Source organism: Leopardus geoffroyi, chromosome D2, assembly GCF_018350155.1.
Source record: "Leopardus geoffroyi isolate Oge1 chromosome D2, O.geoffroyi_Oge1_pat1.0, whole genome shotgun sequence".
In the NCBI taxonomy this organism is placed as follows: Eukaryota; Metazoa; Chordata; class Mammalia; order Carnivora; family Felidae; genus Leopardus; species Leopardus geoffroyi.
The window spans coordinates 87,054,156-87,070,201 of NC_059334.1; the positions used below are offsets into that span (position 1 = coordinate 87,054,156).

General features: G+C 47.0%; 1 protein-coding gene across 3 annotated transcripts in view; it reads left to right on the forward strand.

Annotated features, from left to right (window-relative positions):
• Positions 1-16,046, forward strand: part of PPP2R2D (protein phosphatase 2 regulatory subunit Bdelta) — a 49,622-nt gene that overhangs the window by 14,060 nt on the left and 19,516 nt on the right. For all 3 annotated transcript variants that reach the window (XM_045439270.1, XM_045439272.1, XM_045439271.1), the window contains one exon: positions 14,673-14,770. In XM_045439270.1, the coding sequence (XP_045295226.1) occupies positions 14,673-14,770 (98 nt within the window). The remainder of the gene's footprint in view (positions 1-14,672; positions 14,771-16,046) is intronic.

Sequence of the window (16,046 nt, forward strand, 5' to 3'; positions counted from 1 at the left end):
TTGTTGAGGAGACTGTCTTTTTCCCACTGCGTATTCATTCCTCCTCTGTCGAGGATTAATTGACCATATAATTGTGGGTTTGTGTCTGGGTTTTCTGTTCTGTTCCATTGATCTATGTGTCTGTTTTTTGTGTGTGTGTGTGTGTGTTTTAATTTTTATTTATTTATTTATTTATTTATTTATTTATTTATTTTTTAGCATTTATTTATTTTTAAGACAGAGAGAGACAGAGCATGAACGGGGGAGGGGCAGAGAGCGAGGGAGACACAGAATCGGAAGCAGTCTCCAGGCTCCGAGCCATCAGCCCAGAGCCCGACGCGGGGCTCGAACTCACGGACCACGAGATCGTGACCTGAGCCGAAGTCGGACGCTCAACCGACTGAGCCACCCAGGCGCCCCGCTATGTGTCTGTTTTTATGCCAGTACCATACTGTTTCGATTACTGCCTCTTTGTAATTTAACTTGAAGTCTGGGATTGTGATCCCTCCAGTTTTGTCTTTCAAGGTCTCTTTGGCTATATTCAGGGTCTTCCGTGGTACACATTTTAGGGCTGTTTGTTCTAGCTCTGAAAAATGCTGTTGGTATTTTGGTAGGAATTGCATTGAACATGTAGATTGCTTTGGGTAGTGTAGACATTTTATCAATGTTTGATTTTCCAACCCATGAGCATGGAGTGTCTTTCCATTTCTTTGTGCCGTCTTTGATTTCTTTCATCAGTGTTTTACAGTTTTCAGAGTACAGTTTTAGATTTATTCCTAGGTATCTTATTGTTTTTGATGCAGTTGTAAATGGGATTGTTTTCTTAATTTCTCTTTCTGCTGCTTCATTATTAGTGTGTATGGGGCTGCAACAGATTCTGTACCTTGACTTTTGTAGCCTGTGACTTTACTGAATCCATTTATCAGTTGTAGTTTTTTGGTGGATTCTTTAGGATTTTCTATATATCGTGTTGTCCTGTCATCTGCAAATAGTGACAGTTTTACTTCATTTTATTCCATTTTATGGTAGAATTAAATGTGGATTTTTTGAAATAAGAAATCATACATTTCTAATCTATCGTTTTAATCATTGAATGCACTCTTAAAATGTTTATTCTCAAAGAATAAATACATTCCTGAAAAGCTACTTAGAAATTGAATTTATATGCACTGAACGAACTTACTGGTCAAAAATAACTTACACTTTTTCTAAAATCACAAACTGGGGATGAATAATTATTGTTTGCTTATTTAAAGTTTGATAAAACTTTGACTTGTGGGGCTCCTGGGTGGCTCAGTCAGTTAAGCATCCGACTCTTGATTTTGGCTCAGGTCACTACCTCAGGGTTCATGGGGTCACCCTGTGTCGGGCTCAGTGCTGACGGTGCAGAGCCTGCTTGGGATTCTCTCTGCCCTTCCCCTGCATGCACGTGCTCTCTTTCTCTCTCTCTCTCTCTCTCTCTCTCTCTCTCTCTCAAAATAAATAAGCTTAAAAAAAAAAAAAAACAACTTTGACTTGTTTTATCAGTTACCTGGTAAACTCACTTATTTGATAATCTTGCCTATTTGGGGATTTCTCTGAGAAACACCTGTGAGTTTTTTCACATGTATTTAAGTCTAACTGAACTGTTTATTTGGTATAAGGAACAGTCTCAAGGCTGTGTGTGTTCCTAACAGATAGTAATAAAAAATCACATATAAGAGGGTGCCTGGCTGCCTCTGTTGGTGGAGCACGTGACTCTTGATCTCAGGGTTGTGAGTTCAAGCCCCACGTGGGGCATAGAGCTTACTTTACAGGGGGAGAAAAGATGGCATACAAGGAGAGAAATGATAGCAGCCTGTTTTTCTAATACGACAGACTAGATTAGGTCATTTCCCAAATTTAGAGAGAGAGTCTTCCCCTTTTGGGACTGATTTCTCAGATGAGTGGCCCCTTTTACATAGACGACAAAAATGCTCGTCACTGTCCTCTTGCCAGCGTGAGTGTGAAATACCAAGGACCGGTTGTGCGGTCGCCTGTCTGGGTGTGCAGCAGGAGGGCAGTTTGGCTGATGCATAGCGAGTGACCAGGGTTAGCAGGTGACCTCTCAGCTCCTCCTTTTGCTTCTTGGTGCATCCATTCTGCAGGTGTGCACCCATGCTTCAGATGCGCCGTGAGCAGAAGCACTGCTCTGCGACCCACGTGGTCCTGAGACGTAGCAAGGAAGTTGTCAAAGTGCTTCCCTGGGCAATGGAACCTTGGGCTGTGGTGTGAAGGACAGATAGATGACAGGGTTGGGGGGGTGGGAGGAGCTGTCCTGGCAGAGTAGAGAGCCTGGAGGAGGGCTTGAAACAGCAAGAATTATAACCAGTTTGAGAAACTAAGGCCTCGGTCATCAGACCATAGAAGGCAAAGGGGAGAACAGAACGAGGATTGTGATCTTTATCGTAAGGGCAGTGAGAATCATCGTGAGGGCAAGATGTTCAGTTGGAGAGTGCGTAGCTTTAATTTTCTTCTGAACAGTCTAGTACGTGCTTTGATGATTGTGCCAGGGTGCTGTTACTGGTCTTGGCTCAGACTTCTGCTGTGGCAGAACTTAATTACCAGCACTTAATTACTCAGAGTCACTAGGTAGGCGATACAGCGTAGAGCGTCCCTGGAAATTGTTCAGGTTACTTAACATGTCTGCAGAAAAGGGTAATGTATGCTGTCAGATAGCCTTTGGGATAAAAACTTGTCATTTTTTAGGATGGGGTGGAGGAGGTAGCATGGAATACTCCGTATGAGTCAGATTCTCCTTGAAGAGTTTGGTTAAATCTCTGCTGGGCTTTAACGACAGAAGTGAAACGTGGTTTCCTAAGTCTTGAAGTCTACCGGAATTGATCTGACAAGACTTTTAATTGGGGAATGATGTGCACACGCTGAATTTCCTGATCTCCTGCTGCCTTCACCTAACGTACATGCTTGTGAGAAGTAGCCAAAAAGAAACAGAGGCTCCTTCAGTTTAAATGAAATAGGATTAGGGGCGCCTGGGTGGCTCAGTCAGTTGAGTGTCCAGCTTCAGCTCAGGTCATGATCTCACGGTCTGTGAGTTCGAGCCCCGCATCAGGCTCTGTGCTGACAGCTCGGAGCCTGGAGTCTGCTTTGGATTCTGTGTCTCCTCTCTCTCTGCCCCTTACCCCCCCTCAAAAATAAGCATTAAAAAGTTAAGAAATAATAATAGACTTACTGAGATACGATTCACTTGACATAAAACTCATACTTTCAAAGACTATAGTTGGGTATTTTTTAGTATGTTCACTGACTTGTGCAGCCGTCACCACTGTCTAATTCTAGAACATTTTCATCACCCCCTGAAGAAACCCATCAGCAAGTACTGTTCATCCCTTCCTCCCCTACCTCCTGGCAACCACTAGCCTACATTCTGTTTCTGTGGATTTCCTTATTCCGGACGTTGCATATAACTGAACTCATATAATAGGTCTGGCTTTGTGTCTGGCTTTTTCCACGTAGCATAATGTTTTCAAGTTTCATCCATCTGGCAGGTGTCGGTATTTCATTCTTCGTTTGGCTGAATGATACTCCATTGGGTGAATATGGACCGCATTTTGTTTTTGAGTTCATTTCATGAATAGTTTGGATTATTTCCAGTATTTGGCTGAATTTAAATAATGTTGCTATGAATATTCTTGAAAAAGTTTTAACGTAGACCTGTGTTTCCAGTTTTGTCAGCCATGATACCTAAGAGTTGGATCGCTGGCCGTGTGCTAACTTTACGTTGACCTTTTTGAGGAGATGCCAAACTGTTTTGCGAAGTGGTTGCATCGTGTTACAATCCCACTAGCAGTGTTATGAGGGTTTCGGTTTGTCTGCATCCTCCCCAACAGTTCTTGTTTTTGTTTTTACTTGAGCCATCCTTCTGTATGGGTGCAGTGCTGTCCCATGTGCTTCTGTTTCCCTAGCGACAGGTGATATGGAGCGTCTTTTCCTGTGCTTATTCGACATTTGTGTATTCTCTCTGGGAAAAAAATGTCTGTTCAAGCCCTTTGCTCATTTTTTAGTTGGTTTTGTTTTTTGGTTTTTATCTATTGGGTTATTTATATATTCCAGAGACTAGAGTCTTACCTGATACATGATTTGCAAATATTTCCTCTCATTCTGTGCATTGTCTTTTCACTCAGTGCCCTTAGATGATGTCCAATTTATCTGGGTTTTTTTTTTTCTTTTGTCTGCAGTGCTTTTGGTATCTTCTAAGAAACCATTGCCTAGGGGCGCCTGGGTGGCGCAGTCGGTTAAGCGTCCGACTTCAGCCAGGTCACGATCTCGCGGTCCGTGAGTTCGAGCCCCGCGTCAGGCTCTGGGCTAATGGCTCAGAGCCTGGAGCCTGTTTCCGGTTCTGTGTCTCCCTCTCTCTCTGCCCCTCCCCCGTTCATGCTCTGTCTCTCTCTGTCCCAAAAATAAATAAACGCTGAAAAAAAAAAAAAAAAGAAACCATTGCCTAATCGAGATCATGAAAATGTGCTCCTGTGTTCTGAGAGTTTTATAGATTTAGTTCTTATATTTAGGTCTTTGGCCCATTTTGCATTAATTTGGTATATGGTGTTAGATATGGGTCCAGTGTCTTAATTTTGCATGTGGATATTGAGTTGTCTCCATACAGAAAATACTGGGTTTTTTCCCACCTTGAGTTGTCTTGGCACCTGTGTTGAAAATGAATTGGCCATAGATGTGAGGGTATCTTTCTAGACTCTGAATTCTATTCCCTTGGTCTGTATGTCCGTCTTTACGCCAGTACCGCACTGTCTTAATTATTGTACTTTTGCAGTGCGTTTTGAGATCAAGACGTGTGAGCCCTTCAACTTTGTTCTTTTTAAAAATTGTTCTGGCTGTTCTGGGACCCTTGCAGTGCCATATGCATTTTAGGATTTAGCTTGTCAGTTTCCGCTGGGGGCGGGGGCATGGGGGAGACTGCTGGGAGTTGATAGGGGTGTTGCCGTCTTCACGCCCAGTCTTCTAATCCATGAATGAAATCTTAACAGTTTTCAGGTTTTCTTTCATTTCTTCGAACGATATTTTGCAGTTTGTAGCTTGTAAATCTTGCAATTCTTTAAGTTTATTCCTAAGTACCTTACTACTTTTGATGATACTATAAAGTGAATCATTTCCTTACTTCATTTTTTGACTGTTCAGTGCTAGAGTAGAGAAGTGCAGTCGATCTTTGTTTTTGTATCCCCTACCCCTGCTGCACTGTTACTTATTTATCAGCTGATTTATTTATCCGTTTATCAGCTCCGATAGTTTTGTGTAGATTCCTTAGTACTTTCTATGGACAAGATAATGTCTCCTGGGAGCAGAGGAAGCTTGACTTTATTCCTCTTTAATCTGGATGCCTTTTGTTTTCCTTGCCTAATTACCCTGGCTGGAGACTTCAGGAGAAAGCTTACTGGAAAGGTCAGCGCGAACGCCTTTGTCTTGTTCCTGCTCTTATGGGGGGAAGCATCCACATTTTCACCATTGAGTATGATGTTAGCTGTGGATTTTTTTTTTTTTTTTTTTGTAGGTGCTCTTTATCAAGTTGAAGAAGGTCCCTTCTATTCTTAGTGTATTGAGTGCTTTCATTATGATCAGGTCTTGGATTATCCTTGTCAAATGCTTTGCGCAGGAGATAAGCGTGCAGTTTTTGTCCGTTAATTCTATTAAAATGGTGTCTCCATGTTGGTTCATGTTCATAAGGTAAATCATCCTCGTGTTCCTAAGACACGGTTTACTTTTCCTGTTATTAAAATAGTATTTATTGTAGGAGTAGAGAAATTGAATTTCAGTTGTCCCTTCTGACTTTTCCAGTTTAGGTAACTTGCCACAAACTTTTTTAGCGATTGGCTAGAAAATGATATTCAGATTTTTCTGTTTTGTCACATTTTATCCAGTCTACTCATAATTGGGAGAAACTTAATTTGGGGTGCTCTTAAGATTATAGTGTCTCTAGTTTAGAACCTTACTATATCTCTTACAGGGGGGTTTCCATTTTTTATATTCACTGCCAGTTCGTGTCTGCTTTCTGAAAGAAAACTTTTGCCTTTGGTGACTGCTTTAAAAAAGACATAGCTAGAAATGTAACATATGTACACACATGCACATTCATTCGTGTCTGCCCGTAAGAGATTTTCCATTCTTTGGTATAAACACGGAAGGTTTCAGAGTGCTCTTTGTCTTTGGAGAGTAGATGGTACTCCTCAATCTGAAAATACAGTAAAGTGTTCTTCAGGATTTTTGAGTGTGATTTTCAAAAGGCCTCTTTGTCATAGGGGTTAACGTTCTTACTGTCGGAGGTCCTACAGTGTGAATGCACACCACCCACTCAGAGCAGTGCTCCAGAGGGCGGGAGCTAAACGATGTGGCCAGTGCCCCAGATACCCCTCTTCTGAGTTCATAGATGGGGCAGAGAATGGGTTTGGTAACGGTGACAAAGGACCTGGTGGGTTGAAACAGGTGAACTTGCTGAGTGGTGGAAGCACACACTCCTCAGAGTGAGCTCCAGAGAGAATCAGTGAGGACAGAGCACTGTCCAGCTTTGCTTTAAGGGGACAGACATTGCAGCAGTGACCAGTGTGGAGTGTGGAGGTCAGCTTTTTTTTTTTTTTTTTAATGTGATAGACTGCAGCATTTCTGTTTGAAATTAGGACTAATCTGTTAGAGGAGAGAAAACTGATGGGGCTCCAGACAGCGGGAATATTGTCGTCGGAGCAGAGTCCTCGAGGAGACTAGGTGGGACGGACCCTCTGTTGGTGGCGGGACAATGTGCTCTGGGCACTTGTGGGTTTTATTTATTTATTTATTTATTTTATGTTTATTTTTGAGAGAGAGAGAGACAAAGTGTGAGTGGGGGAGGGGCAGAGAGAGAGGGAGACACAGAATCCGAAGCAGGCTCCAGGGTCTGAGCTGTCAGCCCAGAGCCCAACATGGGGCTCGAACCCACGGACCGCGAGATCATGACCTGAGCCAAAGTTGGCCGTTCATCCCACTGAGCCACCCAGTTGTCCCTGGACACTTGGGTTTCTAAGAGGAATGAGCAGAATCCTCAGCAGAGAGGGAGGCGGGTGACTGGCAAGCCAGAAGCTGGGGCACGGGACCAGGTGTGGAGAGGTGGTCGCCAGGTGGTCGGGGGCCTGCCAGCACTGGACCCACGGATGAGGATCTGGGAGAAGGTGGACACCTGTAACCGGGACGCAGGGGAGACACGGTGCCGTTGGCTGCATGCAGGGTCCCAGGCGCCAGGGAGCGCAGCCCGCTCAGGAGAGCACTTCGCGGGTACCTCGGGCGCTCCTACCCCTGGAGGGACTTAACGTTATGGATTGGATTCGCGTGGCTTTGAACTTGATATAAATAGGATCCAGCAGTAAGTACTCCTTAGTATTTTCTTCCCGAGACTAATCCACTTTGCTAGCTGTAGCTGTAATCCGTGCGCTCTCATTGCCACGGGAGGCACCGCGGGAGTGCTCCGCCATGGAGGCATCTTCCTACATTGCTGGATGTCTGAATTGTCTGTTCTGTGAAGGTGCCGCTGCCGCTGGTAAGGCCGTGGTAAACACCACAACTGTGTGGTGCTGGCGGCCGTGTGCCTGGAGCGGGGTCTCTGGGTCGCGGGACGGCGGCTTTGGTGGACAGCGCCCAGCAGTCTTCCAAGGGCTTGTGCGCTTTCTGTCCCGCACGCTGCCCGTGAGAGTTCCTGTCGTTCCCGTCTTTGTGCCACTTGGAGCAGCGATTTGAGTGTGTGTGTGTAATGGTTTTCACCCGTCTTCCTGATGGGCGAAGGGGACGAACACCGCTTGAGATGCTTCCCGGCCCAGAACCAGCTTTGATGACATCTTAAGGAAAGCAGATGCTTGTCTTTAATGGTGACCACTTCCCGGGACTGTGTTTCACACGGTCCTGCTCACAAGGGGGTATCAGGACGGGGACAGTGGTCTCTGGAGGAGCGTGCACAACTCTGGGTCTCCCCTGCATCCTGCTCGCTGGCCGGGAGGTGGTGGTGAAATAATCCTCTACGTCTTTAACCACCGGGAGAGAGGAGAGAAAAAACTTGAACCGCTGCAAACTGTACCTCCCTCCTAATTGCCGTGGTTTCGTTTTCTGTGACAGTGACTCAGCAGTTCTAGGTGGTGAGTTCTGAATAAGTGCTGCTTAATTTGGTGAGCACACAAGCCGTGATAGTTGGGTGTTGATAGGGTTTGAGGCACAGCGGTGATGTTATTCATGCCTTTGGGAAGACTTTCCGTCCGCTCTGTGGACACAACTCTGGGCAGCGGAGGAAGGGAGCGGGCCACTGGGGGGGCCGTCTCAGTCGTTCAGCCTGAGACGATAGACTAGGGCAGCGGCAGGAAAGGTGGACAGAAGTAGAGGAGATGACATGTTCATCCTTGTTGGTGTTTTGAAAAACTTAAAAGTTCGGGAAAGTGCAAGAATCATCTAGCAAACCCCTGTATACTCACGCGCACCCCCGAATCCACCGCTAGAGCCGTCTTTCCCGAGCCGTCCGCTGGACCCCGGGGCCTGACACCGCGTCACCCCTTGCTCACTCTTACCTCCTCGTCTCTCTCAGCCCCCGTTCTCACTCCTGCCGAAACCCAGACCTGGTCTAACCCTCTGCCTGCGCCACGTAGCTGCAGAAGCGCCACTGGATGGGCTTGTTCAGAGTCCTTTCCTCCACTCAGATGTCAGGGGCAGGGACATTGCCTGTGCTGTGTCCCCAGGGCAGTGCATGGCTTACGGTAGTCACTCACTAGGCTTGCTGGTTTTTAAAAACAAGCTGCTGACCTCAGATCTCACGTGGGCACTGGCACAGACACCATCCCGCGTGCTGGAGTGTGGCCTCACGCCCCGCGCCTCACCCGCACCCCCTCCCTTTCGCTCTCAGCAGATGAATCTTCTCTCCTACCTCGTGGAAAAAAGCTGTGGTCTGACGAGACCGCCTCTAGAGCCCAGGTCCACCCTGCGTCCTGTGCCACGCGCTCCCCGACCCCACCCGTCTGCTCACCCTGCTTCCCTGGGCCCTGGCTCCCCCTGTGCTGCGCCAGGCGCCGGGGCACGTGAACGTGGCTTCGCTTCCCCGTCTTCTAAAACTTCGTTGTATGTTCTCCCTCTGGGCCCCTCTCCCCGCTCCGCATTTCTTGTTCCTGCTTCTTCCTTGTGTCACCATAATGTTTGTTATCTTACATTCAGTGCCTCTTTCCTCGTCACCTGCTGGGAAGTATCCTTAGCAGCCCCTGAATGACGTCTTCACTGCTGACTTTTGACTTCCTGGCTTTGAAGAGGGAGTCCTGACGTCCCGACGGTACCTGATAATGGTGCTTTTTCACCAGCATCACCTTCCACCCACGTGCACTCCCCCACCTTCCCTGGGGAAGAAAAAAAGGAGAGAGTTGAGGGAATTCTCTTACAAGTTTTGGTTCCCTCAGTATCAGGCAAATACTGCTCACTGCTGAATTAAAGTATATATGCGTTTTCTCTTTCGTACCGATTTCATTTTTCCTAGAGCTAACGATTGCCTAATTTTTCCACATGCTTGCTTCTCTGTCTTCAGTGCAGTTTAAGCAGACATGGTCAGACACACAGCAGTGACGTTCCCAAACACGGCACGGGTGACCGCTAGCCCTTCTCTTCCCAGGACGTCTCCTGGCCAGCCTCCTCCAGCCGGGACTGCTGCTCTCCAGGGTCCTTGACTCCTACCTCGGCACTGTCCTCACCATCGTGGGCATGTCAGGTCCCCCTATCTTCCTTGCCCTTGGTTTATTCCCATTTTGCCAAACACCTTCCAGTGGTTTTCTGAGAAAGGCGTTTTTGCTCTTTGCATGTTTGAAAACATCTTTACTCCTCCCTGAAACCCGATTGAACATTTGACTGGGTGTAGAATTATGGGTGGAAAGTTACGTTTTCTCAGAATTTTGAGGGTGGTTGGTGTTCCATCCACCATTTTCCTGTCTGGTTCCTTTTGTCTCTGATCTGTTTTCTCTGGGGAATTTTAGAATTTCCGTTTTATCCTGGGTGTTTTAGTTTTCAGGGTGAGGCACCTTGGGCTAGGGGTTTTTTCAGGCTTGGCGCTCAGCAGACCTTGTCAAGAGACTCTTGACTTCGTCCTTTGATTTTTTTTTTTTTTTCTTTCACTCCCTTCTCTGTGTCGTCTTTCTGGAGCTTAACTGGCTAATGGGCCACCTAACCTGATCCTGTGGTGGTGATTGTCCTTCTCTTTGTCTTCATGCTCCAGGCTTTGGAAGAGGTGTTGAGCTTTAAAATTGTTATTAGTGTTTGAATTTCAAAACACACTTGCTGGTTTTCCTTTCTCCAGGTAGCACGCAGCTCATCCTCTAGGGACCCTGCCGGACGAAGGGGCACCCTGCTGCCCCCCGATTAGTGGCTGGGGCTGCCAGTGTGGGTGAGCTGCATATAGCATCCAGCGCCCACTTCTCTCCATCACGGGGGTGATGGGAGCCCTGCTTCATAGGTGTGGGAGGTTCACTGGCTAAATGCAGGGCTGTGCTCAGTTAGAATACCACCTGGCACCTCGCAGGCGCTCAGCTGACATTGGTGATGTCACTCCTGTTAGCAGGCATTAACTGTTAACTCCCCGAGGACGTAAAGTGTCGTTTCCTTGAGGTTTTGTTGGTTTTGTTGAAGCGCTGTCCCCCTTTCCCCCACCCCCCTTGTTTTGGCCGCTTTCTCCCCTGTCTGCAGGTCCCGAGCTGTCGGTTCATGTTTAATCTGGAGCCGCTTGCAGAGCCAGCAGCTAGTCCTGTGCGAGGTGGGCTTTCCAGCCGGACGGCTTCCTGGGGCTGATCTTTCTCTCGGGCCCTGTGGGCGTTTGAAGCTTCAGGACTTTGTCCCTTGATTTGTCACTCTGGAGAGGAGGCCCAGGGAGGGTGGGGACTTCACTCCTGGCAGCTAGCGTTTGGAGATCAGGAAGGGGGCGGGAGTCGCCACCTGATGGGATGGGCACAAGCTTGGGGACCCAGCGGTTCAGTACAAGACCTTCTGCCATCTCTGTGCCCAGGGTCCGGTGTGGAGCCTGGCTGAGGCCCTCAGCACATTGGGACCTTGGCCTCCTGTGCACACTTAGACCATCCCCACCAAAGTGTAAGAGACTCTTCAATACAGAGAACAAACTGAGCGTTGCTAGAAAGGTGTTGGGTGGGTGGGGGATGGGCTAAATGGGGGATGGGCATTGAGGAGGGCACTTGTTGGGATGAGCACTGGGCGCCATATGGAAGTGATGAACCACTAAATTCTACTGAGACCATTATTACACTACATGTTCACTAACTTGGATCTAAAAAAAAAAAAAAAAGACTGTCGGGGCACCTGGGTGGCTCAGTCGGTTAAGCGTCCCACTTCGGCTCGGGTCGTGATCTCACGGCTCATGAGTTGGAGCCCCGCGGCAGGCTCTGTGCTGACAGCTTGGAGTCTGGAGCCTGCTTCCGATCCTGTGTCTCCCTCTCTGTCTGCCTCTCCCCCTGCTTGCGCTCTGTCTCTCTCCCTCTCTGGAAAATAAAGGAGAAGAAAAAAAAAAAAGACTGTCACCACCACGCCTGCCACCCCTCGCCATCTGTCTGTCAGAGCCTGCTCACCATCGTTGCCTTGTGGACGGACGCCTTTCCAGTTCCTCTCTGGCCCCTTAGTGGCAGCGGGAGAGATGTAAGCGTGTCGCAGACAGAGAGTCTGAGGTGGGCTCTTCGGGGCTGCGAAGCATGTGTCATAGTTTCCTAAGTAAGTTCTGCATCGGCCAGATGACCCCCTCGTGGCAAAGTGCCTCCGTGCAGACTGTGCCAGTGCGCGGGGTCCTTGCTGCAGCCACGTGGAGCCGCGGTGCCACAGAGGTGGCCAGCAGGTGCTAGCGTTGCCCGTATGACACTGAGCCATCGTGCGGGGCATGACAGGTTTAAAGGCGCCGCTCGGTGCCCTTAGTGCCGTGTTTATGCTTTTAGCATCACACCAGTTCTGTAAAGTAACAGCCATCACATTAAATTCATGTTGGTAGTTTAAATGTTATTGGTTTTGTAATCTTCTTGGTGTTTAGTTTGTATATTTATGTACGTTTTGATTTTAGAGCTCTTCTAAACTCTGCAGACAGCATTTTCTAAATTTAGATTCATGCATATTTACGTAGCTTAATGAAAGTCATTTCTCACCAGTGGCAGTCATGGGAGTTTCTCTTTTAAAAGATTCAGTCCATTTTAATTAAGTTTAAAAATCACTGACAGAGCTAGAATACCATTAATTATATAATATTGTACACCCCTTGGGTATGAATGACAGAGATTTAGTGCCATTTAGTCCAATACAGAATATTTTAATTTCATTTAAGCAAATTGGGTTATTTTGAGTAATTTAATTTAAAAAGTGGCACTTCTAACAAGCCTAATTCTTTTCCAGATCTAACTGGTTTTGTTTTTTTTTTGTTTTTGTTTTTTTAAAGGAAAGCAAGAAATCCCAGGCAGAAAATTCAGTGTGTGTTTAAAAGTCAGCGCACAGGGGTTCTGGGTGGTTCAATGGGTTGAGCTTGATCTCAGCTCAGGTCTTGATCTTGGGGTCTTGAGTTTGAGCCCCACATTGGGCTCCTGGGGTGGAGCCTCTTTAGAAACAGTAGAGTGAGAGCTCGTTTCCCAGGAACTCCTATAATAACTACTATCTAACTAAAATGTTTGCTCACACCTTTAAGATTTGTATTACATTATGACAACCTCAGGGGGAAGGTCTTTTTTTTTTTTATTGTTTTATTTTGTACTTTTTAAAATTTACATCCAAATTAGTTAGCATGTAGTGCAACAATGATTTCAGGAGTAGATTCCTTAGCTCCCCCTACCCATTTAGCCCATTCCCCCTCCCACAGCCCCTCCAGTAACCCTCTGTTTGTTCTCCATATTTAAGAGTCTCTTATGTTTTGTCCCCCTCCCTGTTGTTATATTATTTTTGCTTCCCCTCCCTTATGTTCATCTGTTTTGTCTCTTAAAGTTCTCATATGAGTGAAGTTGTATGATTTTTGTCTTTCTCTGACTAACTTCACTTAGCATAATACCCTCCGGTTCCATCCACATAGTTGCAGATGGCAAGATTTCATTCTTTTTGATTGTTGAGTAATACTCCATTGTATGTGTATACCACATCTTCTTTATCCATTTATCCATCGATGGACCTTTGGGCTCTTTCCATACTTTGGCTATTGTTGATAGCACTGCTATAAACATGGGGGTGCCTGTGTCCCTTCGAAACAGCACACCTGTATCCCGGGGATAAATGCCTAGTAGAGCAATTGCTGGGTCAAAGGGTAGTTCTATTTTTAGTTTTTTGAGGAATCCATACTGTTTTCCAGAGGGGCTGCACCAGCTTGCACTGCCACCAACAATGCAAAAGAGGTCCTCTTTCTCCGCATCTTCACCAACATCTGTTGTTGCCTGAGTTGTTAATGTTAGCCATTCTGACAGGTGTGAGGTGGTATCTCATTGTGGTTTTGATTTGCATTTCCCTGATGATGAGTGATGTTGAGCTTTTTTTCATGTGTCGGTTGGCCATCTGGATGTCTTCCTTGGAGAAGTGTCTGTTCATGTCTTTTGCCCATGTCTTCACTGGATTATTTGTTTTTTGGGTGTGAGTTTAATAAGTTCTTTATAGACTTTGGTTGTGCAGCAGTATTTGGGTTTAAGCCCCTTGGCCTCGGCGGAGCTGTAGCCCCGCAGGTGGAGAGCACCCACTCATCTGCCAGGCACACAGGCCTTTCGTGTTGGTGCCCCAGCAGCGGGGGGGAGGTTCTGATCCAGCCCCTCCAGCCCTTCCTCGGAGCCTCTGGAGAGGAGATTGTCTGGGGCAGGTGAAGAGTCCCGGTGGTAGAGGAGCAGGCTGATAGTGGCCTGTGCAGGACCGAAGCCATCTCTGTCCTGATTCAGTCTGCACTCAGCACCCCTGGGCTGAAGACAACCAGGTTTTCTATTTTTTTGCTCCAGGAGTCCATTTCGTGAGTTCAGATCTATTGTTTCTAGGCCTTAGCCTTAGGTACCTAAGGACTTTTCCAGCACTTGGCTTTGTTCTTTGTACCCTTTGCCTGTAGTGAGCTGATGACCAAGATCCTTGTCAGAAATTCCGTACCCAACCAGCAGTGTCTGACTAGATAATGATGGCGTCATTATTGTCATTATCGATGGTAGTGACTGTATCCAGTCGGTGAAATAGAGTTTGTGCTGTTTGTAGGGATGTTGTGTACAGAAGGCAGCAAAAGTTACTGCAAAGAATATTAAAAACATTCTGTCAATATCATGTAAGAATCAGATTTATTTTAAAAGTTCATATTAGGCATGCATTATAAAATCAGAGCCAGTCTTCTAGGGCCAGTTCTTTTCTGTTTTTCTTTTCAAGATTAATTTTCTAAATTTTTACTCTATATCCTTCTCTCAAGGCATCACAGTCTAGATAAATCCTGGTGCCCTAGGGACCAGGTGTTCAATCCTTTGAGCAAAACCCATAAGCCCATATGTGTTCTTGGGCTCTGGGCACCAGAATCAGAATTGGCTGCTTGGTAATTACAAGTTTCCCATGAAAATTTTGCTTTATCCAATAGGGAGAAAGTTGTATATGTTTTTATTTTTCTTTTGAACCTTTACTGATTTTTGGTATTGATGATGCCTCCTTTCAAAATCATAATCTGATAAGTTGCTTCTGTATTTTATTGACAGCTGACATCATCTCAACTGTTGAATTTAATTACTCTGGAGATCTGCTTGCAACGGGAGACAAGGGCGGCAGAGTCGTTATTTTTCAGCGGGAACAAGAGGTCAGTAATTCACTGTACACAAACCAAATGAATTGCAGCCTTTCTCACGTCACTGGGAAGGAAGGAAAGCAGCACAGCACGTTCTCAGTCTCTAAGTTCACTGAGACTCGGTTACATCACATTAACCATATAGAACCTTCTTATCTCAGGGCTGAGCAAGATCTGCGTTTCAGCTCACTGACGTCCGCGCTCTGAGCTCCGATTAAGGCCCCTGTGCCCTTACGTTCGGGGAGGAGAGTCCTCGCCCTACCCACAGGCTGTCGTGAGGACCAGATGAAGGATTGGGTGGTGGGGTTCTGCATTCATTTGCTTTCATCCTGTAATTAATTCAAGTGACTGTCGGTGAAAACCACTTCACAAGCCAGTGGAGGTGGCGGCTCCCAGCCGTGCTGTCCAGCAGTAAGTATGCTCTGAACGGCTCCTGCGGCACTAGCCGCGGGGAAGGTTCTGTGTGTGTTGGGGGGCTGTGAATTCTGTGTCCCTCCTCAGAGGTGAGTAGCAGTCTTGCACCCCTCCCCCCCCCCCCGAGGCCCCACCATCAGTGCTGGGAGGAAGGAGTCCTCACTGGGGCCTGAAGGACCCCACAGGTGAATCTCAATCACGAGCACTGCTTTTTCGGTCACTCCCGCTTTGCGGGGGAAAGGGCAGAGAAACCCGTGTTTTTCAGTTATGCGTAAGAGGAGAATGGGAGGCAGAACCAGGCCTTGCAGCCCCCCCCCCCTTTTATTTCTGGGGAGCCTCGTCAGAGCTCATGATGAGTTCTGATGAAGGAAGCAAGATGGCCTGGTGCCCTGCTCGTCTGTTGTGCACACGTTCCGGGGCAGAAGCACCGGGAAGCCAGGCTTGGGTTTGTGGAAAGCCATCTGTCTTTTCTCTTGACAGAGTCACACACAGGCCCTCGTCTGTGTCCAGGCAGGTCAGTGTGCGGTTACTTTCTCATCTGCAGATTCTGGTGTCTACATTTTTGTGGCAAAACTGGTGTGGCAGCTAGTGGGCCCTGGAATCTAGTAGATCTGTGCGGCAGTGAATGCTGGCCCTGCCACCAGAGAGGAGGCACGTAGGGGCATCTGTAGGAGAGGGAGCCCTGGGTGCCCCAGTCAGTGGAGGATGGCTTCTGTAAGTGAGGTGAGGTGAGGTGTGCCCGCATCTCATTGGAATATACATGTTGCAGCTCTAATTTTGCTATGTCTGTATAGATTACAAAAATTTTTTTTCATATTTTTTAAATGTTTATTTATTGTTGAGAGAGACAGAGCGTGAGCAGGGGAAGAGCAGG